The sequence below is a fragment of the Protopterus annectens genome, chromosome 17.part0 (genome assembly GCF_019279795.1).
Source record: "Protopterus annectens isolate FY-2018-M chromosome 17.part0, PAN1.0, whole genome shotgun sequence".
NCBI classification, from domain to species: Eukaryota; Metazoa; Chordata; order Ceratodontiformes; family Protopteridae; genus Protopterus; species Protopterus annectens.
The window spans coordinates 250846402-250869640 of record NC_056751.1 but is presented as its reverse complement, the minus strand read 5'-3'; the positions used below and the strand labels follow the sequence as shown (position 1 = coordinate 250869640).

Here is a 23239-nt window from a genome sequence, read left to right as displayed (position 1 = left end):
AGTCTCAAGTTACAAGCTATGCACAGCAAACATTATTTTGTTTAGCTAACAGTCTGCCAAAAAGACTCTCTGAGATCACATATCAGAGGATGGGGGAGAAATATACAAATACTTTATAAACTTAGTCAAAGTTTCGTCTCAACAAGGCAAGCAGGCAGAGACCATAGACAGTGAATTGCCCCCCACTGCTTCTGTCTTGGTCACCTATGCACATAAAAATAGAAAAGGTAACTATGTTTAGGGTACGCAGACAGAAATTCTCTTATGATGATGACCCACCAATCCCAGAGATGCATTTTCTTGAGTCACATTTTTCAAAATTCATTCACTCTCAGATTGCCTAATGAATCCAATTTACAATCAGATGGAAAGCAGAGTCTATCCTGATACTTGGCAAGTGCAAGGCAGAGAACAGCACCCTAAATGGGGTGCTAAGCCACCACAAGAGATACAGGCATGTATACATACAAACACAGGCCTCCAGGCACCTGGTAGAAACCCAACTTCTTCTTTTGGCTTTCCCGGTTAGGAGTCGCCACAGCGGATCACCTGTCCGCTCTTGACTGCCAGTGGAGTTTTACAGTGTCGAGTTGCCAGCCCGGCGCCTAACCTTCCACAGAAGTCACACGCACAAACCCACACCTAGGGCCAATTTAGAGTGTCCAATCCACCTACAGCATGTCTTTGGGATGTGGGAAGAAACCGGAGCACCAGGAGGAAACACACACAACCACAGGAAGGACATGCAGACTCCACACAGAAGGCACCCTAGCTGAGGACAGAACCGGAGAACCTCTTACTATGAAGCAGCAATGCTAACCGCACCACCGCGGCCGCCCACCTGGCAGAAACCCAACATGCATCTTAAAAAGTAAATTAAATCAAGTTTATCAAATATTCTCATTCTAATAGCGTTGCACAACTCCAACAACAATGTCCACATGGTCTGTGGCACACTTGCTATTATCAACATGTCACTTGCAATGGAATCAAAGGACAACTATGAATGTGCAACACCTGCATTTGTTTTATACTATTATACTTGTTCTATTAAAATGTTAAGACCAATAAACATATTTCAACACAGTATTGAGCTAATGTGTAAAAATCTTAAAATAAGACATACTACAACAATAAACTTGTTCTGCAATAAAAGTTCTTAATAGCATTAGTCTTACCTTGGCTCATTATAAATTGATGGCTTACCTTTTCAACCTTGTCATAGTTTTTGGCTTTTATCTGTAAGAATATGAAGGCATACAATTTCAGTGTCAATCCATGCTTTCAAATGTGTAAATGAAATGGAATGTGAAGCTCTCACCACTTTTTTATATTACTAAAACATGGTTTTGCACGTCAGTACATTTTTTTTGAAAGACCCATTAGTACAGTTCCTCATTTCCTTATAAGCTCTGTGAAGTTGGCAGGTTATATACTTAAGCCTGAACACATTTAATTTTCTCAAGGAAAGACACCGTTCAGTACTTCAACAGATTAAACAAGACACAGTTGGGTGCTAGCTACAACGCAGAAGTAGCATAAGGTGCAGAGTACTGGCATACAGGTTTGTTGGATTAAACACACTAACACGGTAGATCAATAAAAACACATGTCCACATACAGAAGAAAGAAAAGCAACAAGGATTAACACTTAACCACAATGCCTTTATATCAAAAATGCAAAAAATGCAGAAATCCAGACAGCAGTAGAGGAAACATCAGCTCAGTATCTACCTGCTACTAATTTGACATAAATGGTTCAAAAACTGAAGACATCACAAACACACAAGACTGGAAATAAGAGTTATAAACTAGGCTTAATTTGTTACATCGTGTGAATTTGATAACTACAAAAAGAAAGACCACAGATATTACCTTAAGCCTACTATGAACTAGACCTAAGAAATACATGCAAAAGTTCCCTTAAAGATATTCAAGTGTTCCAACTTGGGCCTTCTTCATTGGAGGTTTAAGTATTTTATACAATCTCCATTTATGGATGGCTCTTCTGTGCAGCTTTTATACTCCTTGCTTTGAGTGCATCTGACAATTTTACAATCTACTAAAATGCCAGTTCTTGTGACTATGACACATGATACAAGAATTCTTCCAAAGAGAATTTGTCCCGTAACGTGAAGCAATTATTGAAGCAGTAAAGTGACTATCACTGATGTTTAACATGGAGAGAAAAGTCAACACTCCACCCCCCCCCCAAAAAAAAAAAACATCTCTGCATGCCATAAAACATAATCCCCTTGCTTATGCTAAAATGGAAGCTGCAACAGCCAATTAAATGCAAGCTTTTTATGTTATTCTAGACAAGTGAGAATGCAAAAAGTACAAAACCAGTTCTAAACAACAAATTAGTTGATGCAAAACCCTTAGGGCTGTATTTATAGTCAGCTGTGCAAATGCATTAAGGAATTTTGGGGAGAAAACAGACTGGTGCAGCTAAGCCACAATTCACAGAGGCTGATTATGCCAATTTCCGGTGTCACTGAATACAGGAATGCAAATGAGCAGATAATGAAATGGTTACAAGTGACGTAAATGTTCTTATGTTAGCCAAGGCTGTTTGATGCCAGTTGCAATTCATAGCACGTTTTTCCTGCTTTCCCCACTCTTGTAGTAGATGTGGTATAAAAAGGCAAGAATCGTCGGCAGTACTAGTGAGAATGCTATCTCTTGGTGTGAGCTTTGCTATTTGTAGGTCAAAGCTGCTCGTCTTGACCAGGCCAAAACCTCTTGCACCCAGTGGTGCTCGCCCGCCATGAAGGCAGAAATACAGGCAAAAGATTACTCGTAACCTTGACCTTTATAAGGAAATCCTCGATAGGTTTAGAGTAGACAATAACATTATAAGGGTCACAGTAGGCATGTTTGACCCCCCCCCATAGGTGCAGTGGAGAAATGCGTGGAATTCCTACTCCTGTGGACACTACAGTATGTACTGCCCTCACTATACTTACTATGGGGACTTTCCAGAGACAGTCTGGGGACACCTTAGGGATCTCACAGACTTCTGCTTCAAGAATACTGAGGAAGTTCCTGGATGTAGTATTGTCACTTGTGGATCAGTAGATCTACTTCCCCAGTGTCACCTCAGGACAAAGTGCAGATTACTAGTGCCTCATAGAATGGCGTCTTTTCCTGAGGTACTTGGTATGATAGATTGCACCCATGTTGCAATTAGGGCCCCTCCAGGCCCACAAGCCGAGTGGTACCATGACAGGAAGGCCTTCTATTCCATCAATTGCCAGGTAGGGTATGGTGCAAGGGTGTGCATCGCCAACATCAGCACAGCATTTTGGCAGTGAACATGATTTCCATAACTGGGCACACTTGCTCACTTTACTGCCTCTTCTTGCATGGGAGGATTTTGGTGGTCATCTTGCTGGTAAGTGGAAAGTTTTTTTTTAAGTACGCAGTTATTGATGTTAAATGTAATTGCTGTACATTAATCTGTGTTTTCTTGTTTTGTTTTCTCTTCTCTTTCTCTCTTTTTGTAAGGGAATGTTGGGGATCCACCAGAGTCATGGCTCATGACTCTGGTGAGAAATCCTTCTGGAGCTGCACAGGAGAAAAACACATCCCGGTCTCAAACCAGTACTGTGACAGAGGGTGTTTGGCCTCCTGAAGAGCCATTTTAGGTGTGTGGGCAATTCTGAGGGGTATCCTTCTGTATGACCCAGTTACTGCATGTAGGATGTTCACTGCCTGTTGCATTCTGCATAATATGATTATGCACCACTATGCTGGTGGTATGCCCCATGGTGTCACTGCAGCTTCCAGTTGTAGTCGCACTGACTAATAATGACCAACCAGTAGCAGTAGCACGGGACCCCATGTGGTATTCTTGTGTATAGCATGCAGCTGCTACGGGACCCCATGTGGTATTCTTGTGTATGGCATGCAGCTGCACAAGTTAAGTGCCATCTAGTCCAGAAATATGGACCAGGACATTCAGGTTAGTGTTTCTCTTAAAAGAAAGAAAAGAAAACATGTAGAGTATAATTAATGCATGCAGTGATATCTGTGGGTAAGCTGTGTGGTGCATGGTTTACTGTCACCTGGCATTCTCTATCATCTTAAAATTTATCTTTTTGTATTTACTATTGGCTGTTTGCCTGAGTGCTCACAGATTCCACTGCAGTGACACTGGAAAGGCAATAAATGAGTCAACAGTTGCATGTGCTGTACTTAACAGTTTTTTGTTTATTTTTATTTTTTACTTACTATTCAAAACAAACAGGTGTTGGCAGCACTGAAAAAAAGAAGTTATGTCTTACCATAACGTTTCATCTGAGTTGTCCATTTTCATTCTTCCTCAACATGTGGGTTCGGTTTCGATCCCTTGGAACCAACTCGGCTGCTTCTACAGCTCTTGGAAACCAAAAACTCTCAAGCTCAGTCCTTACCCACAATGCACTTAGCTACATTACCTCAGATCAAGTCTGCTGACAGAAAAACAGAATAGAAAGACAACATCTTTGGTAGACCATACCTGAAAACAGAAATACACCAAAAAATGGTAATATTTGTAAAGGCACACTCTTCTAGAAGCCAAACCTGGACGGGGGGAAGGAGGGAGGGGAGCTGAGGGAAAATGGACAACACAGATGGAACGTTATGGCAAGACACAACTTCTTTATCTGATGTTGTCAATTCTCCTTTTCTCCTGAATGCGTGGGAGAGTCTCCAGCTACCTATAGTCCTGGGTGGAGTCAAAGAAGGACATTCCTAAGCACCACTGAGCTGAATGATGCCCTACCTGAGGCACCAAATCCAATTTGTAATGGGTAATAAAAGTATGTGGAGATGTCCAAGTTGCTGTTGCAAAAATGTCATCCATGGTTATTCTAGACTGAGAAACAAATGAAGTTGCTACAGCTCTGGTTGAATAAGCTTTCAACGGTTTTGGTAAAGTGACACCCAATTTGTTATAAATTAAATACAATCAGTGAGCCATTCAGCCAACGTCACCTTGTTCACTTACTTCCCTAACTTGGTATGCGAAAAGGAGATAACTGATCAGATTTTCTGAAATCATTTGTCCTGTAAAGATAGAATCTTAATTGTCTGTGAACATCCAACAGATGCAAAGAAGATTCACCCTTGTTAGAATATTCAGGAAAAAAACACTGGAAGATTAATGTACTGATTAAGAATGGTCTCAGAAACTACCTTCGGTAGAAAGGATGGACTGGTATGAAGTGAAAAGTACAGTTTTGTACCTACCATAAATGTAGATGTTCGAGTGTTCACACTGCTGCAGTCATCACACTTGGGTTATCTGCCGTCAGGCGGTCCTGCAGCCGGCCTGAGTTCCAAAGTCTTGGTCTGGCATCGGTTGCGGTCGCTTCTTCCCTGACGTCAGTGCGACAGGGGTATAAGAGAGGCAGCCGACACCATTTTCTTCAGTTTTTCTTGCCCCAGATGTCAGGTGCCCCCAAATAGGAAGGCAATACATAATCCTAAGGAAAATACATAAGTAGAAAAAAATAGCTACAGCTGTAAGCAAATACACCATATAGAAATACATCATATAGATTGTATAAAAAGGGAGGTATAGATAAAACCCAGGTAATAAGAGGGGATGGTGGGAGGGTAACCTGGACTGCAGCAGTGTGAACACTCAAACATCTACATTTATGGTAGGTACAAAACTGTACTATGTTCATCGTGTTACACTGCTGCAGTCATTACACTTGGGTTGAATCCCAAAGCTAAGGCTGGGCGGTTGGTACTAAACAGGGTTTGGAAAAGCTAGTAGGCCCTGAAGAACTGCAGTGGCAAAGCCAGCTCTGGTTTTTGAGTATAGAGGTAAGTGGCAGTGCTTGGTGAAGGTGTGCACTGAACTCCAAGTTGCAGCCTCCAAAATATCCTTGGTTGGTACCCCTCTGAGGAAGGCTGCTGATGTTGCCGTAGCCCTGGTGGAATGGAGCCTAATGTTACCAGGTACAGGTTTCCTATGGTGTGTGTAGCAGAAGCGGATACAATGTCCTATCCATTTTGAAATTGAGATGGCCTTTCCTTGTGATCCTGCAGCATAGGATACAAAGAGTTGGTCAGATTTTCTGAAAGCCTTAGTTTTATCCAAGTAGAATTGCAATTGCCTGTGAATGTCCAAAGAGTGTAGGAGCCTTTCCCCTTTATTCTGGGGGTTTGGATAAAAGGTGGGTAAATGAATGGTTTGGTTTAGAGCCACACTGGATACCACCTTTGGCATAAAGGAAGGGTTAGTTCGTAAAGAGACTCGGTCTTGATGAAAAAATGATGAAGGCTCCACTGCCATTAGGGCCTGTAGCTCTGAGACTCTTCGTGCTGAAGTTATTGCTAGCAGCAGGGCAGTTTTCCATGATAAAAATTGTAAATCGGCTGAAAAAGCTGGTTCGAAGGGTGGTAGTGCAAGTTTTTCCAGAGGTCCCAAGTTGGTGTTGGTGCTCTCCGGGGCGGTCTTATGTTCTTAGCCCCTCTGAGGTACTGTCTTAGTAATGGATGTGAAAAAAATAGGAGGATCCGTGTTGTAATGAGCTGAAATAGCTGAAGCATGGATCTTAATAGATCCAAAGGAAAGGCCTTTGTGCAACATCTCAGTTAAATATTGCAGAATCTGAGGAATATTTGGGACAAGAGGATTTTGGCCTTTAGCCTGGTTCCAGGCGCAGAATCTTTTCCATTTGTCTGAGTAGGTTTTCCTGGTGCTGGGTCTCCTAGCCTCCAGGATGACATCCATAACAGCTTTAGAGAAAAGTGCTGAGTGGTTGTTTAGGTAATCTGCCATGTAGTCAGATTTAAAGTATTGAGCTGGCTGTGTAGAATCTGATTGTTTTGCTGAGTCAGCAGGTGAGGAATTTGAGGTAAAATCCATGGTGGGCCTTGAGCCTTGTTCCTTAATATTGGACACCAGTGTTGGCGTGGCCAGTCTGGAGCAATGAGTATCATTTGTGGCCTCTCTAGTCTGGGTTTCAGGAGCACCTTTGCCAGAAGAGGCAGTGGAGGAAAGGCATACACTGTTAATGTTTTCCAACTGAATGAGAGGGCGTCCACTTTCCAAGCTAGTGTGTGGTATGTCCTTATGCAAAATTTCCGTAGTTGGTAGTTTTGGGGGGAGGCAAACAGATCTATGTCTGGGCTCCCCCATTTTTGAGTTATCATTGTGAATACTTGTGGATTTAGTTTCCACTCGTGAGGATCCATGATATTTCTGCTTAGTTCGTCTGCCAATGTATTTTTCTTTCCTGGCAGGAATTGTGCTTGTAGTTGGACTTGGTAGGTCAGAGCTGTGTTCCACAAGGTCATTGCTTGCCTGCATAGGGGGATAGGAATGTGTGCGCCCTTGTTTGTTTATGTACCACATCACTGTGGTGTTGTCCGTCTTTATTAGAAGTTGTCCTGGATGTAGGAGGTCCTTGAAAGCTGTTAGGGCATTTTGTACAGCTAGCATCTCTTTTTGATTGATGTGGAGATGCATTTGATCTGCAGACCATTTGCCCTGAATACACTGTCCTGCCATGTGTGCTCCCCAGGCGTAATCCGATGCATCTGTTGTTATTGTTTGCCTGGCTGTGGGCAAGGTGAAAGGCTGACCCTTGTTGAGGTGACATGCCTGAGCCCACCATAGAAACTCCTGTTGAAGTAAGGGAATGAGTGGTATTATTGTTTCCAAGCTGTGGCTGTGTTGAGTCCATATGCTTTTCAGGTACCATTGTAATTTCCTCATACGCAGTTTGGCATATGGTATTAGTAGTATGCAAGATGCCATGAATCCCAAGGCCTGCAGAATTTTTCTTGCAGGGAGTTGGGTCTTTGTTGCCATCATTTTGAAGTATTGAGTCAGTTGTCCTTGCTTGTCTGGCATGAGGTAAGCCATCTGGGCCATTGTATTTAAGCTGGCACCCAGGAATATTATGTCTTGTGAGGGCACTAGTTTTGACTTATTTTCGTTTACTGGTGTACCCTAGGCAACTTAGTAGGTTTTTTACAAACGCCAGATGTTTTAAAAGAATGTCCTTGCTTTCTGCTTGAATAAGGCAGTTGTCCGGGTATGGATATATTTGAATTCCTCTTTGTCTGCAGTATGCAATTACTGGTGCCAGGCATTTTGTGAAGACCCTGGGCGCAGTAGATAAGCGAAAGGGCAGTGCAGAGAATTGGTAATGAGTTGAACCTGCTATAAATCGGAGGTATCTTCTGCAATTTTGTCTGATAGGGACATGCAGGTATGCCTCCTTGAGGTCCAACATTACTAGCCAAGCCTTCTTGCCCAGCATGGGAAGAAGTTGCTGTTGTGTGAGCATCTTAAATTTGGGTACTTCCAGGTATGTGTTTAGAATTGAAAGATCCAGAATGGGTCTCCAGGCTTTGTCCTTTCGGGGAACCAGAAAGAGTCTTGAGTAAAATCCTTGTCCTTGCTCATGTGTAGGAACCTGTTGAATGGCTCTCATGTCCATGAGTGCTGTAATTTGTCTTTGAGCCTCTGCCCATTGATTTGGTGGCAGGTTTGGCATTCCTTTTATCCTTGGTAAAGTGTGAAAGTGGAACCTGTATCCTTGAGATACAATATTTAGGACCCATTTGTCTTTCGTGATAAAGTGCCAACTGTCTGCAAAAAGAGCAAGTTTTCCTCCCACGGGAGCTGCCAAGAGGGATTTGCTTGGCAGTCTGAGGGGTAAGTCATTGTGATTGCCTTCTGAAAGTTTGAGACCTGTTTTCTTCTCCTCCTTTCTGGGTTGTGGCACCCCATTGTCGGGGCTTGTAAGAGCCTTGTGGCTGACCTCTGCCCCTTGGGCGTCTGTATTTGACCCTCTGTGGTCTGTCAGAAGTTGTAAAGGACCAGTTTTTGGTTGGCCAATTTCTGCTGAAACGAGGGGATTGAACCTGTAAAAAATCCTTGACCGTCTGCATATATTTTGCCTTATCCTCAATTTTCTTTAAAACCTCTTCTGCTTTCACACCAAATAAAACATCCTGCTGTAAAGGTGCATCCAATAACTTTGCTTTAACATGAACAGGTGAAGTTTGTTCTTTTAACCAAGCATGCCTACGAATGACAGACCCTGTTACTGCTGCTCTACAAGAAGCTTCCAATGAATCAAATCCACATTGCAAAGTATGTTTTCCCACTTGCTCTGCTGCATGCAACAAATCTTGCATTTCCTTGTAATCAGGTTGCTCTGTATGTGTGAGCATTTTTTGTTTTGAGACATCAAATATTGTTGATATTTCAGCATGTGAAACTGGCAATTTAAGGCCCTCATAGCTAGAGTAGCTGAGGTATATACTTTCTTTCCCCATCTGTCTAGTGCTCTAGAATCCCTTTCAGAGGGTACAGGAATTTTAGCAATAGAGGCCTTAACCCCTTTGGGACCCTGGGAAATGGTTTCTGGGTCAGCAACAGGGCTTTTATATAGGAATTTGTGCGAGTCAGCGACTCTGTAGTATCTGTCTGGTTTGGCTGGTGCAGGAGGTAGTGAATCTGGGTTACGGCTAGATTCTGAATAAACAACATCCACAATGTCTAACACAGGTGGAATAGCAAGGGGTCTGCGCTAGGGTAGTAAAAGGAACTCTCGGAGCCTTTTCTTAGAATCAGAGTAATCCTGGCCTTCCCAGTGGAAATGTTCCCTCATGGTATGTAAAGTTTCGCCAAAAGAGTAGTCTTCTGGGGGAGATGCTGAAGGAATAGACTCTTCAGCATCAGAGTCTTCATAAGGGGGAAAGGAGTATTCCTGTTCCTCAGAAAAATTTGAGGAAATGGAAACCTGGTCAGACTAGGCATAGTCCCTCCTCCTATTTGGACTTTTATCAGGAGTGGGATGGGAACCCCTGATTAGGGTAATTAAGTCTTCAGCCATCTTAAGCATCTGTTTCTTAGGCATGGGGCCTTGTACTGGAGACTGCTGTACAGGCTTCCTTACTTTTAAAGGAGTTTTCTGCTTTGCATAGGATTTTATAGTAAGTGTAGTCGGTCTGAAGACACCTTCAGCAACTGAAGGCCTTTCAACTACACCGGAATCCCCTTCGGCAATGGAATCGGAAGGGCCTAAAGATAAAGGCTCTGGAGGCCCAGCAATCTACGCTTGGGAGTCGGATGCAGCCTGGGGTTCTAAATCAGCGGTCGTCAGGGGCTGCATAGGTGCCTCACTGAAAACCGGAGAATCGGCAACTGGCCTAGCAGAGGCCTCGGTGTCTGGTTTGGGTCTGTGCTGCCTGTCCTTATCTTTGCGCTTTTTATGCATCCTGGTCGTCGGTTGCTCCGATGGCATGGTGTAATTAAAATTTTCTACTAAAATAAAGTCGAGCGAAATCAAACAGACGTTTAATAGTTTGTTTGTTAAACCTAGCACAAAACCGACAACCTGTGACGTCATGGTCTGGGCCTAGGCAAGGAATACAATAAGAATGAAAATCCTTATGAGGTATTTGCTTCCCACAAGAAATGCAATTAACTTTTTCTGACATCGGTCTGAGGCAAGAAAAGATTCCCCAATGGGGTACTTAGCTTTATTGAAGACTTCGGTCTGAATCTCAGGAGTCGGCCGACTGGCACTTGCGAACTGCTTCTGCTTCGGGCACCGCACGGCAAGAAAGACTGGAGAAAATGGCGTCGGCTGCCTCTTTTATACCCCTGTCGCACTGACATCAGGGAATAAGCGACCGCAACCAACGCCGGACCAAGACTTTGGAACTCATGCCGGCTGCGGGACCGCCTGACGGCAGATAACCCAAGTGTAATGACTGCAGCAGTGTAACACGATGAACATCTGTCTTTATGGAAAACCAGATATCGTGCTTTAGACAATAGGGCTTGAATCTCAGAAATTCTTCTAGCAGAAGTAATTGCTACCAAGAAAATAGTTTTCCAAGACAAAAACTAAATCACAAACAATGGCAGGTTCAAAGGGGGGGGGGGGGTGAATGACTAACATCAGATTAAGGTCCCAAGGAAGGGTGTAGATCCTTGTATGGAGGTTTTAAGAGAAAGGTACCCTTTGGCTTTACAAAGTTTGTAAGATGCCACTGAAGAGCCTTGTAAACAAATCTGAAAGTTGGAGACAGCTGCTAATAGGACTTTGTGGAGGCCAAAGCTTTGTCATTGAAAAGTGAGGCTAAAAATTGAAGAATTTCATGGATTGGAGCTGAGAGAGAGTTAACCTTATTTTGGAGTGCTCAATGCACAAACCTCTTCTATTTACTGTTGTAGAGCTTTCGTGTATATGGTTTATGAGAAGACAAAAGAATGTGTTGGACTGGGGAAGGACAGCATAGGAAGTTTGGCTACTAGCAAAACTAGAGAAGTCAAGCTGTCAGGTTGACATTTGGGATGCCTGGGTGAACGCCTGTCGGTTGAGACAGCAGGATCTGGAGTTGGATCCATAATCCAAGGTTGTCGCAACAGATGAGGCCAAAGGAAGGGAAACAATCTGCCGGGGGGCAATGAGGATGACCTTGCTCTTCAACTTGACTGTTTTCTGTAAGAATTTGGGGATTAATGGAGTTGGTGGAAAAGCATATGGGAGACTGGGGGGTCAGCTGTGCAGAACAGCATCCCTCCGAAACTCCCCCTCTCGGGGAATCAGGGCAAAGTAGCTGCTGCATTTGTTGTTTTGGGGTGAAGCAAACAGGTTGCAGCAAGACTGATCACAAGTCTGGAAATTCTCAGACACTTTTCAATTGCAGGACCATTCGTGAGGTAAGAGTATGAAACTGCTCAATTTGTCCACTATCACATTTGCCCTCCCCAGAATATGCGCTGCCTATCAGACAGCGGTTGGATGAGATCGCCCACTGCCACGCCCTGAGGGCTTCTCGGCATGGGGGGTAGGATCTGGTTCCCCCTTGTTGATGCACCAGACTACTGACATGTTGTCTGACTGAATCTTAATAGGTCCTAGAGGGATAGCATCCTGAAAAGCTTTCAACGGCAACAGCACAGCTCTCATCTTCATAACATTTATGTGCAAATTGGCCTCTGTTGGGGACCAAGTGTCTTGGACTCTGTTCCCCTGCCATTGCCCCCCCCCCCCCCAGCTGGGAAGAGTCTGTGGTCACTGTGGCTTTGGGATGTGGGAAAATGAATGGACACCTTGAGATACTTGATCAGAATGACTCCACCGGGTGAAATCCCGTTTGCATGCACTGATTATAGAGATGGGCAGACAAAAAATGGACCATTGTGTTGCAAGCAACCATTGTAGAATTCTCATATGGAACCTGGGCAAGGAACCAGAGTTATAGATGCTGCCATAGACCCCAGTGCTTGGAGAACTGAACAAGCTGGAACTTTGTGGTTGTTGATTATGGCAAGTACTTGATTCCTGATTTTCTCCAGTCTTGGCAGGGGAATGTGGCTATTACAGTCCTCGTGTTCAAGAAAGCTCCTATAAAGTCTGTGGTTTGAATTGGTTCAAGCACAGATTTTTCAATGTTTACTGTAATGCCCAGGTAAGAGCACAGTTTTAGAACTTTCTCTCTTGCCTCCAACAGTCAATGCCTGGTGGTACCAGTGATGAGCAAGCTGTCCAGACATGGAAACACATGGAATCCCTGCAGTCTCAAGTGAGCTGCTACTACTGCCATGCATTTACTGAACACCCTGGAGGCTGTCGTGAGGCCAAAGAGCAGAACCCTGAATTAGCAGTGACTGGCTCCCAAGTGGAAACTGAGAAATCTTCATGAGAGTCTGTCCATCTTTATATGGTAGTACACATCCTGACGGGCTATCTAGCACATCCAATCGTCCTTTCCCAGAAAGGGAAAAATAGACTGAACCATAACCACCTGGAATCTGTTTTTTTGAATGGATTTGTTCAAGTTTCTGAGATCCAGAATTGATCTCCAGTCTCCCATCTTTTTGGGACTAAAGAATCTTTAGTAAAATCCAGATTCTCTCTGGTCTGGTGGGACCTCCTGGATGACTTTTTTATAGCAGCTTCTGTATTTGTATGGCTGCTTGTTCCCTCTGACTGGGTGGGATGTCTGGGAATTTGATCAGGGAGGGGGTTTTGTAAAATGGTATCATATAACCTCTGGAAATGATCCTCTGCACCCACGTATCTGAAGAGATTATTAGCCAGGCTCTTTGGTGCAGGGATAAGTGACTCCCGATTGCCTCCAGAGGGGAACAATTGGGCCTCCTTTTCAGGAGTGCTAGAAGGGTTTATCAGAGAAGGAATCTCTGAAACCCTTTTTCTGCGGGGGACCTTCTTTGCCACAAGCATGGCTTCTTCCATGAAAGTTCCCCCTCTCCCACTGTGGGAACTCTTACCAGTTGTGTCCTTGGTAAACCCTCGAGACTTTCTGAACCACATTTTTCCACTGCTTCGCTGATTCTTAGAAAAGGGTCTCTGAGCAGTGGAAAAACGTACACTCACTGCAGAAAGGGCTTTATCATCCTACTCATACCTGGTCAATGTGTGTCTAACTGTAGGGCCAAACAAGGATGAGCAGTCAAAGGGAGCATTGACGAACAAAGACTTGAAGGGCTCTGCAAAGTCACATAGGCGCATCCAGGCATGCCCCCTTATGGAAACACCTGAACCCACTGCTCTAGTAATTCCTTCGGCTGCAAGTGAAAAGAGTTCATGGAAAAATTAGATATGGATGTTAGGGTGGCAAACTGGTATCTGAAAGTTCTTTAATCAGATCCCTCTGCAATCTAATAAAATGTGTCAGGTAATTCAAGGACTGAAGAGCAAGTGTCGATGACGCATAAACTCACTTCCCAAACCTATCAGTCATCTGAGACTCCTTGTTATGGAGGATGGACAGAGGAACTTTTCTTTGCTAGTTCCTTCTTTGTGGCAGCCGCTATCACCATGGCATCCACACAATCCCTTTGTCCAAAAAGGTTTATCCTCAAGGGCCATTACAATTGTGGCTGGTCTCTTGGAGATTGGCTGAATGGAGTTAGGCGCCTTCCACACCCGCCGAGGGATCAACTCATTGAACTAATCAGCGAGCGTAGACCCCCAAGAGGTAGATGGGTGGGTACCGAAAGCCTACAGGTACACTGATTCCTCAGTTGAAGGCTTAATGGGCTTCCAAATCACCCTTTTGCTTAAGGTTTTTTAAGATGTCTCTAAAGGAGAAATCATTGAGGGCGATCTCTGGGGACCCTTCACCTTCCTCGAAATCTGCATCTTCCATGGACTCTTTCAGGGAGTCCAGGTGCTTCTTCTTACACAGCTTCTTCCTAGGGACCTCCTCAGTGGGGTGATCCGGGGAGGTTTTGAAAGAAGGGGTACCCTGTTGGGCAACCTGAGGCTTCGGTACCCATTGTCCCTGCAGAGGGAATGGCTGAGGCTCTAAAGCACAAGAGTGACAGGGATAGTGGTTCCGAGCAGGGGATGGTTCAGCTTACTGACTGATGTACCAATGATAGACAACAAGGAACCTGGAATTGAAGGGATGGACCTTGGAACCACAGTCCCCTCTTGCAGCGATGAAAACTCCTTGGAGGCCAAGGCCAGGGCAGAGCTTAACTGTGCCGAAGCACCAAGGTGTAGGGAAGGCTCTGAAAAAAACTTGAGCTGAACTTAACCCCTCGGAACCAACAGACAAGCTATGGCCCCGAGAGGTCTCTGGTTCTGACTGAGCCAAAGAACTCAGAGCAATCGTCAACAGCAAAAACAAAGGTATTTTCAGAACTGGCATCGTCAGTGCCATACAGCTCGGAACCGATGGCTCTAAAACCTCTAAAGTTACAGCAGGAAGAAGAGAAGTTGACGGAAGCAGACCCTGACCCAATGAGGTAGGGACCGAAAGATGTCCCTGTCACACCTTGAGCCCAAAGAATCTTCCTCACCAATCTCCCCATGTCATCCTCAGCAAGACTCCTGGAAGAACGTGCAGACACAATAGATGGAGACTTAGGCCTTTCTAAGAAGGGAGATGACAATTTGTCAGAAAAGGAGTCAAGAGAGAGAGAGGGAACAATGAGTCCCTGGAACAGAGTAAAACTCTTTACCAGGTGGTGTTGGTTCCAAGGACATCTTTACTCACAGTCTTGACTCATCGGAACCAGTGTCATTGGATCCAATGAATGTCAGGACCAAGGGTTTGATCAATTTGGTTGTTGGCTCCGAAGAAGGGGTCGGAACCGAAAGCTTTGAAATCTTGGCATTTCTGACGCGAAGGAGGTATCAGCGCTGAGGAACTCCTCCCTGGCCTTCTCTGATGTTCTCGAGGAGGAAGAAGCTGGAATGGGATGAACAAATTTACTTTCTGATTTTGACTTAATCAGTGGCGATGCTCCAGATATGGCTTCCCAGAATGAGAAGGGAAGATGACTTTTAATAATCAACTTATTTTTTCTTTCAGCCAAGGCTGTGGCTGAAAGAGTGACAAATTTAGCAATCCTCCTGCAAATGAAGAGGGCCAAAACAATATACCCAGAGCAAGTGAGAATCTGAGTACAGGATTTTATGCCCGCACTTTTCACAGCACTTGAAACCAGAAGGCTTTTCCTCATCTGCCATTTTTTCAGGCGAACTGTTTCTGCACGCACACACCACAGACTATGGAAAGGCAAGAAACACTCAAAGAAAAAAGATTTGAGAATAGGAAATAGAGCATCTTTTTTTTAAACTACAAGGAAAGGAAAAGGAAGGAAAGACTATCAATGATGATAGTAAGAACTACACCAGTAGCTAAAACTATGAGAAAGAGAAGGAGAGCCTAGTGATAATATCTAGACTACTTTCATATGAAAGGAGAGCGTAAGCTTAGACAAGACAGGTAAAACATATAGCAACAATAAAAGATATTTCACTTATCTGGCTCAAGAGAGTGATAACCACATCTGAATCGCAAGGTGTCAAACGTGATCTGAGGTAATGTAACTAAGTGCATTGTAGATAAGGACGGAGCGCAAGAGTTTTTGGTTTCCATGAGAAGTAGAAGCGGCAGAGTTGGCTCCAAGGGATCTGAACTGAACCCGCACATTGAGGAGAAAATGAAGCTTGATATCATACTGAAACTTTCATTTTCAGTTTATATGTGAAAGATTATGTTGCACATCACGTCATTCTTACTGTCACAAAACACTGGTGTGGTCAGAATTTCTTTTCATTTGTGCAGTAATGAGGTATGTATGTAGTTAACATATGTACATATACTTCTGTCCTCCCCATAATATTCAATCACAAACGCACAAGATTGCAACTCCTGAATATGGTGAAAGTAATATCAGGAAAGGGAATAAATTGGCATATACGTCCACCCCCAAACACCAACTAATCCTTAAGTTTCATTACACAAACATACTTATAAAGAAATATTAAATCAAAGTAGCTCTAGATCAAAGGTGTCATATACATCTCCTACAGATAGGCCTGGTGATGGTGCAGCAGATGTGGAGGATGGGCTACCATTAGAAGTGTAAAGATGAGTTAGTCCAATGGTGTGATCTAGAAGAGGAAGGTGAACCCTCCTGTCACTGACCTAAAACTATTGTGTGACCTTAACCTGTAACGCGAGGTTCTCCTAGGTGTAGATGACTGATAACATGGCATGTGGAGAATGTGTTGTTTCCTCACTGTGACTGCTGACATTGTCTTGTGAGCCAGTCATACTAAAATGTGATCTCCCCCCATATGGCTGGACTGTATCTCGTCCCCTTACCTTGGTTAGGGTGAGTCCAGTTGGACTGTGGCATGTTCAAGCCAGTGTAAAATGGAGGGGTGTACCACCATGCTACACATCAGTGAAACCATGGCATTATCCTGTCTTTCTGCCAATTCTAAGTATTGCTTGAAATCATTGTGCATAACCTGCAGGACTCTAACCATTTCTAGCTGATACTCTGTTGCACTGGTTTGAGCCCTAACTAAGTCACATTTCCTGTTGTGCTGCCAGTGCTTTAAGTGTTTCCCTAAGGTAGCTTAAAAGTAATTTCTGCAGCTAGCACTTCTTCATAATGTTGTCACTGTGAGCAAAGTGGCTGTAGACTGCCTGCCCTCACTCTGACACTGTTCTTCTGCCTGTGGAAACACTGGTGTAGAAGTGCATGTTCGTTCCTGGTGTGCAAGTGTATGTTTGATTTTGTGATGCAGTGTCGCTTTCTGTAAAGTTACATATTGTGAGGCAAGAGCCTGCCACTTCCTTCAGGGTGTCTTGTAAATACAACTATATGATCATCAAAACCCATTCTACTGCTGACTTTATATTTATTAGTACACTTTATGAGATCATAAGAGGTTACGAAGCTAACAGTCCCAAGACCTTTGCATGCCTAACCCAGTTCAACCAGACACTAAAATCAGCACCTACTGCCCCTGTCCAAGAGGGACACAGGTGGAACTGTGTTTCTGATGCTGACTGTAAAAGAAATCATATCACATTAATAATGAAATAGCATACAACACAACAGGCTTACAGCGTTGGATGGTGGGACACTTACAATGAAGTTTGCCTTCATTTTCATTAGCAGCCAATATAGAAGGCTGATCTAATAATAAAGTGTATGTATTTAATAACAGCACCGTTTGGCACCATTCACTGTTAAACATTTAAAAAGTGTATACTTTAAACCAACTTTTAGGAGCGGATGAATGCAGATGCTGTAGACTTTGGTTTGATGGAACAGCGTCCATGCCACCTCTAATTATTCATGTTGCACCATATTCTGCATCAGTTACCCCACGAATGGACAGAAGGATTTCATCACTTTGTGTTAACTTAAGATTCATGACCCCCCCCCCCCCATGGTCCTGGAAATTGCATTTTGCATTCTGTCTGGCCTTGCTTCTAGCACATACTACCATATCATTTGCTCTTTTCTTGCACTGTGCTAGAGATCTTTCTGCCTCCAAATGCATTGATTTCAACAACTACTTGGCTCCATGCTTTGCTCCTTTCATCTTTTCTGTACCCCCCCCTTTACAAAAAGTAGTTTGTCATATGTCCCAAGTGCTGCCATAAGTACACGATTTTCCTCATAGCTAAAGTTACCATGTCTATGCCTGGATCCCTTACACTCCATCTGTACTACACAAGGGGAAAAGGGGGCTACTGTTAGACATTTGCCAGAGTACTGTCTGCATGGCATCAGTAGTCAAAGTGTAAACCAGTGACCTGTTATTCCTGTCACCAACACAACTACGCAAAAACAGCCTAACACAACTGTGACTTCACAAAAATGCAGTTCTACCACTAACAGTTACTCTCCTCTTACATTACTTCAATAACAAGGTGTGAACTGCATGGAGAACAATTTTGTCTTCAGTTATTACATTTTCAATGTAAAGAAGCACATGTCAAACACACTGCAATCAGTTTCCAATGCATAAACAGTCATTAACTGTAAAAGCACAACAGAGTTCAAAATGCTTTGCAGTTGACCTTTAAAACAGTACGACAGGAACTGCTCATTGCCCTGTTAATGACTACTACTTATAAAGCTTTTCTTACTTTTTTTGACACATATCTTGGCTATTCGTGAATCTGTATGGCACAGCTCAGGCTTGCAGTGTAAATTCAGGCCGATTTACACCTTTGTTATGCAAATTGGTGTAATTTATTTGCATGTCTATGAATCATTGTATAATGCAAACGTGTTAAGAAGTACCGGATTTTTGTTGACTGTGAACATGTGTTGACACATTACATGAAAGTATGAGAAGGCGTGGATGCACTGCAGAGAGTTGCGAACTCTGCAGCAATGCCAAGCTGTTCGTAGACTCATGCTGCTTGGCCAAAACTAGATAATACACAGATATACTGGTGAAATTCAAAACGGAGTCATCTGAATGTCATATTGCAATGAATGTGAATGTTAATCACTGGCCATTGAGGTGTGTACGTCACCCTAACAAGTAGTATATATACACAATTCTAGAAATTACTTTACTTTAGTATTGACATTTTTTTCTCCACCACCTATTAATATAAGAAAGGGAAAAATTACAAAAAATGATAGAGGTCACACTTGAATACATGTCAGCAAATGCAGACATAAGAAAAAAAAGTGAAAATGTTATGAATAAATATTACTGACAACATCCAATTCATTTACATAAAGTTAGAAATTATCTGTTAGTAATTGTGCACTATGCTGTTTGCCTTTAAGAAAAAAAAGCTTGGTGTTAACACCATTTGTAGTTGCACCAAACTTGTCAATGTTATCAAAACCTGGTCTAATGAGCTTGCTAGTAAAAAAAAGATTTGGTCAAGGTGATGTCACACCCAACAGGGAGTGGTTCTACCCCCGGTTAATACAGTCCTCACCATACTTTCCTCATTCTTACTCTGGCACTTCAAATGACAGCAGTACTTGTAAAGGCACAAGGCCATACTCCTGGCTGTTCTGAGAAAGAGACCCTAATCATGCTCTACCTTCTGCAAGACTCATACCTGGAGAAGATCCAGGCGTGCACACGTACCAGCACTTTGAAGAAAACTGATATCTGGCAGAAATTGGGTGACCACCTGTCAACCCTGCAGATATAACCTGTTCCGGTCAGTAAAAGCGTAATGCTAATCAGTAGGCCAAGTGGGTTGATCAGATTCATGAGAGAAGTCCAGAGTTCTTCAGTAAGTACAACTTTTAATACATATATAGCTATATATGTAGTTATCTAAAATACAACAGTCAAATAGCTTATCCTTCAAATAAGTACCTGAGGTGACATTCTGAAATGCATTAAGAAAAAATAAATACAATTTCAAGTAGTCAGACATCCATCAGTTCACGACAGAAAATACTGCTAACTCTTAAGGGGTTACAGTCAGAAATAAAAAATGACAATGAACAGTATGAAATTAACTGTCCAGCTAAGTCTGTAAAATGTATTACTTGTGTTCAAATGTTAGTGATGTTGGCTGTATGTCATACAGTTAGAAATAAAACTTGCAGTTACAGATGTAAAGAATTGTGTAGCATTACACTGAAAAACTCGTAAGGCCTTTTCCATTTACTACAAGACGAGTTTTTGCAAGTAGTACATAAACAGAAGTTAAAAAAAAAAGTATACTTGACTGTTCATAACTATTTCTTGCTGCACGTACAACATGGCTGAAATGACACTCACACCCTAGACAGACTGACTTGTGGGAAGAGGGGAGTGGGGGTTACTTTGATGAAACAATGAGTGCACATAACCTTCCACAGAATAAGTTGCTTTACTTTATTACTGTACATTAAACAAAGTCCTGCAGAAAAGGAAATTCACACTTCCTTGAATTGTTACATTTCAGCCTTTGCAGTTCAGGTTTTCCACAGAGTGATGCATGCATTTTCTAATACAAAAAGCATACCTGCATTTATAGCTCTCAACTACCTTACACAATGCAGAAGATTATTTCAGTACTAAATTGTCATAATATACACACACATGAATTCAGCAGTTACAACCTGACAGGACAAGATACAAATGAAAATGAATACAGGGAATATCAGACAAGTATTTGTGGAACACAGTCAAATACAGGTAAACAAGATTACCCTTCTCTATTTGTAGCCGAGGAAGAAATCCTTTATAATTCTCAACAATAAAAAGAATGTCATGAGAATGTAACAGGTGTCCGTAAGATATTTATTACTTAAGTAAATGAAGCAGAAATTATTAAACATAATTTAGGGGTGCATAAACAGTAGTACAGCAATGTTTTTAAATCTGGTTTTAGTGGTAATTATGCAAACTGTTACACCTTCGAAACTGAAAGGAATTCAAATGAAGTCAGGAAAATGTGCTATCCTGGCATTTTTAAGCATGATTAACTGCAGTAGTTACTGGTTTCTTACATGTTTGATAACTGTGCACTGTAAAATATATTTGAAAACTATGGAAGTGAAACAACTATTTCAAATCATTACGAGAATGCATAAGCACTACTCTTACACACTTGCCCAAGTTACATAAGCACTTCCCCAAGCGTCTGCATAAGCACCTCCCAAACACAAATGAACTTCAATAAAGGTAGTTTTCTGAATGGTTTATTGACTTGACATCTTGCATCAACAACAGTATTGTGTGGATTTATTGCGTTTTTTCTGTTTTCTCTCTCCCCACCCCTTGTTTTTCTCTTTTATTATTTTGCTTATGCATTTTTCACTTTGTTGTTTTGCTTCTCACTCACTTAATTTTCTTTTATACAGGTTTATATCCCTCAGAAGCAGTGCAGGCACGTACCTCTCCGGCTAGGGAGAGAGCACCCTCTGCCTGTCTGGGGCTGTCCTTGTAGGGTCCGAGTGGCAGCACCTGTCTGGCAGGCACTCCAGAAAATGGCTGCCTGGCAAGCCTCTGTGAACAGTGGCTTTGGAGTTTGGTTGAGGACATACTGGAAGAGGTATTAGACAGGACAATTACACCAGTTGAAGCCGCTCTTCAGCGTATACAAAGCACACTTACCCAGATGGTGCCAACTACCTCACTAACGCAGGCTCCTTACCCCCTCAACATTGGAAACCTCCACCGCACCACCAAGAGGCAGTGGACGTGTTTGAGGCTCTGTGGACTGGGTACGCAGTTGAAACTTTCTCAGCCCTTTTTCCCTTACCATTTCTCCTACATCATCTTCCCTATTTCTCACCTACACTACCCTATTATAAAATCTAAAAATAAAGGGTTCTCTCTCTCAACAAAAACAATTTGTCTCAACAAAAATGACGCCAATCCCCTCCCACCTCCTCCAGCTTAAATCCTCTTGATGTTTCCCTTGTGTTCCCCTCTGTCGACTCTTTTTCAATCTTTCCTATCACCCCCCCTTTCTACACTTAAATGAAACCATCAAGGTATCCACAAAAGGATACCCTGATTTGAAACTGCTCTAACCCCTTTAATTTATTAAAGCAACAGTTTTAGCTGCTACGCAGTCCGCAGCTTTGCTATAATGCTTTAAGCCTGACATAACTGGGCCATGCTTGCCCACGATATGCCAATGCACATCCTATTTACGATACTGCGAAATACATTGCACATATAAAAAGATGACCTTTATGCAATTTATGCATTTATAAAAAAGGGAATGATTACAGAATTTGCTTCACGCTTCTGTATTCAATTCAACTATATTTTGCCAACATTATTTGCATATTCATGTAGTGCCGCTATTCTTGGATGCGCGCAACACATCTGCGTAGCCCAGTCTATGAATACCATCCTTAGTTTTACTGACGCAGCTTGTGTGTTTATTATACCATGATAATTCAAAACAAGGTACATAATATGCTAAAACCAGAGCTTCAAATTAAGTGAATTTTGTAATCATCAACAGGAAAAAAGTGAGAAACCAAATTAATTTTTCCACAAATAATGCACAGTATACAGCAGACTCTACGTTAACCGAAACTCAAACAACCAGCACTCCCAAGTAACTGGCAAAATCCAGGATAAAAATAAAGTAACGGCTCTGCGATTTTTGATTGGCTTGTATACCATCATACGAGCCAATCAAAAATCGCAAAGCAGAGCCTCTTCTGTTCAATACGGAACAATGCAAGATTTTTAACTCTCAAGCAACCGGAAACTAAACTTATCCAGCATCTACCAATCCCCACTGAGAGTTTACTGTAGAACACTGCTTTACATCATGCATTAACAAAAAAACTTTTCAAGAGATGTGCTCCAAATCCACAACACAAACAAAAAAGTAACGTTAGGACCTTTTATCTCAACGACAAACAAAAATACATCATTAACCATTTATTCCAGTGCCAAAGGTATGCGTTTGTATTTCCAGTGATGAAAGAATGCATACCTGATGATTTATTCTAGTACATTCAATCCACCACAAAAGTAATATCCACATACCTCTCAACTGTCCACATTTTCACCTATTTTTGGTCTATTCCTCATAAAATTTGTGGTTTTCTGGTAAGTTACTGTGGATTGAAGTCACTAAATAGGGCACACATTTGAGTTTCAGACTTCATATTCTTCAGAAAAATGCAAGCTAACAAAACCTGTTACTCTCGCAACTTTCTAAGTTTATAAGAGCAATATTTAAAATGTGTCCCTTTTTTGGGCCTTTACCCCCCCCCCCCATTTTACGCTTTGTCCAGATTTCTTGCGCTTAAGAGGTTAAAGTAATATGACATCCAAATATCAGTTTGCATTGCTCCTTCTAACACTTTAAAATTGACTATTTTCAAGAAGACTGTGTACCTATCACTGAATTTTCTGGGCTGCCTATGGTACCTGTTTAAAGAGCTATATTCCCAAAATGGTCTAATATTCTCCTGAAATTTTAATGAAACTGTGCCGGTGGTCGGTGGCATGGTCTCACAACTATTATC

At 42.4% G+C, this 23239-nt stretch overlaps 1 protein-coding gene across 1 annotated transcript in view; it reads right to left on the bottom strand.

The window, feature by feature from the left end:
* CSTF3 (cleavage stimulation factor subunit 3) overlaps nucleotides 1–23239 on the bottom strand; it is a 1368849-nt gene that overhangs the window by 945000 nt on the left and 400610 nt on the right. The window contains exon 4 of the mRNA XM_044059129.1: nucleotides 1207–1239. Coding sequence (XP_043915064.1) covers nucleotides 1207–1239 — 33 coding nt within the window. The remainder of the gene's footprint in view (nucleotides 1–1206; nucleotides 1240–23239) is intronic.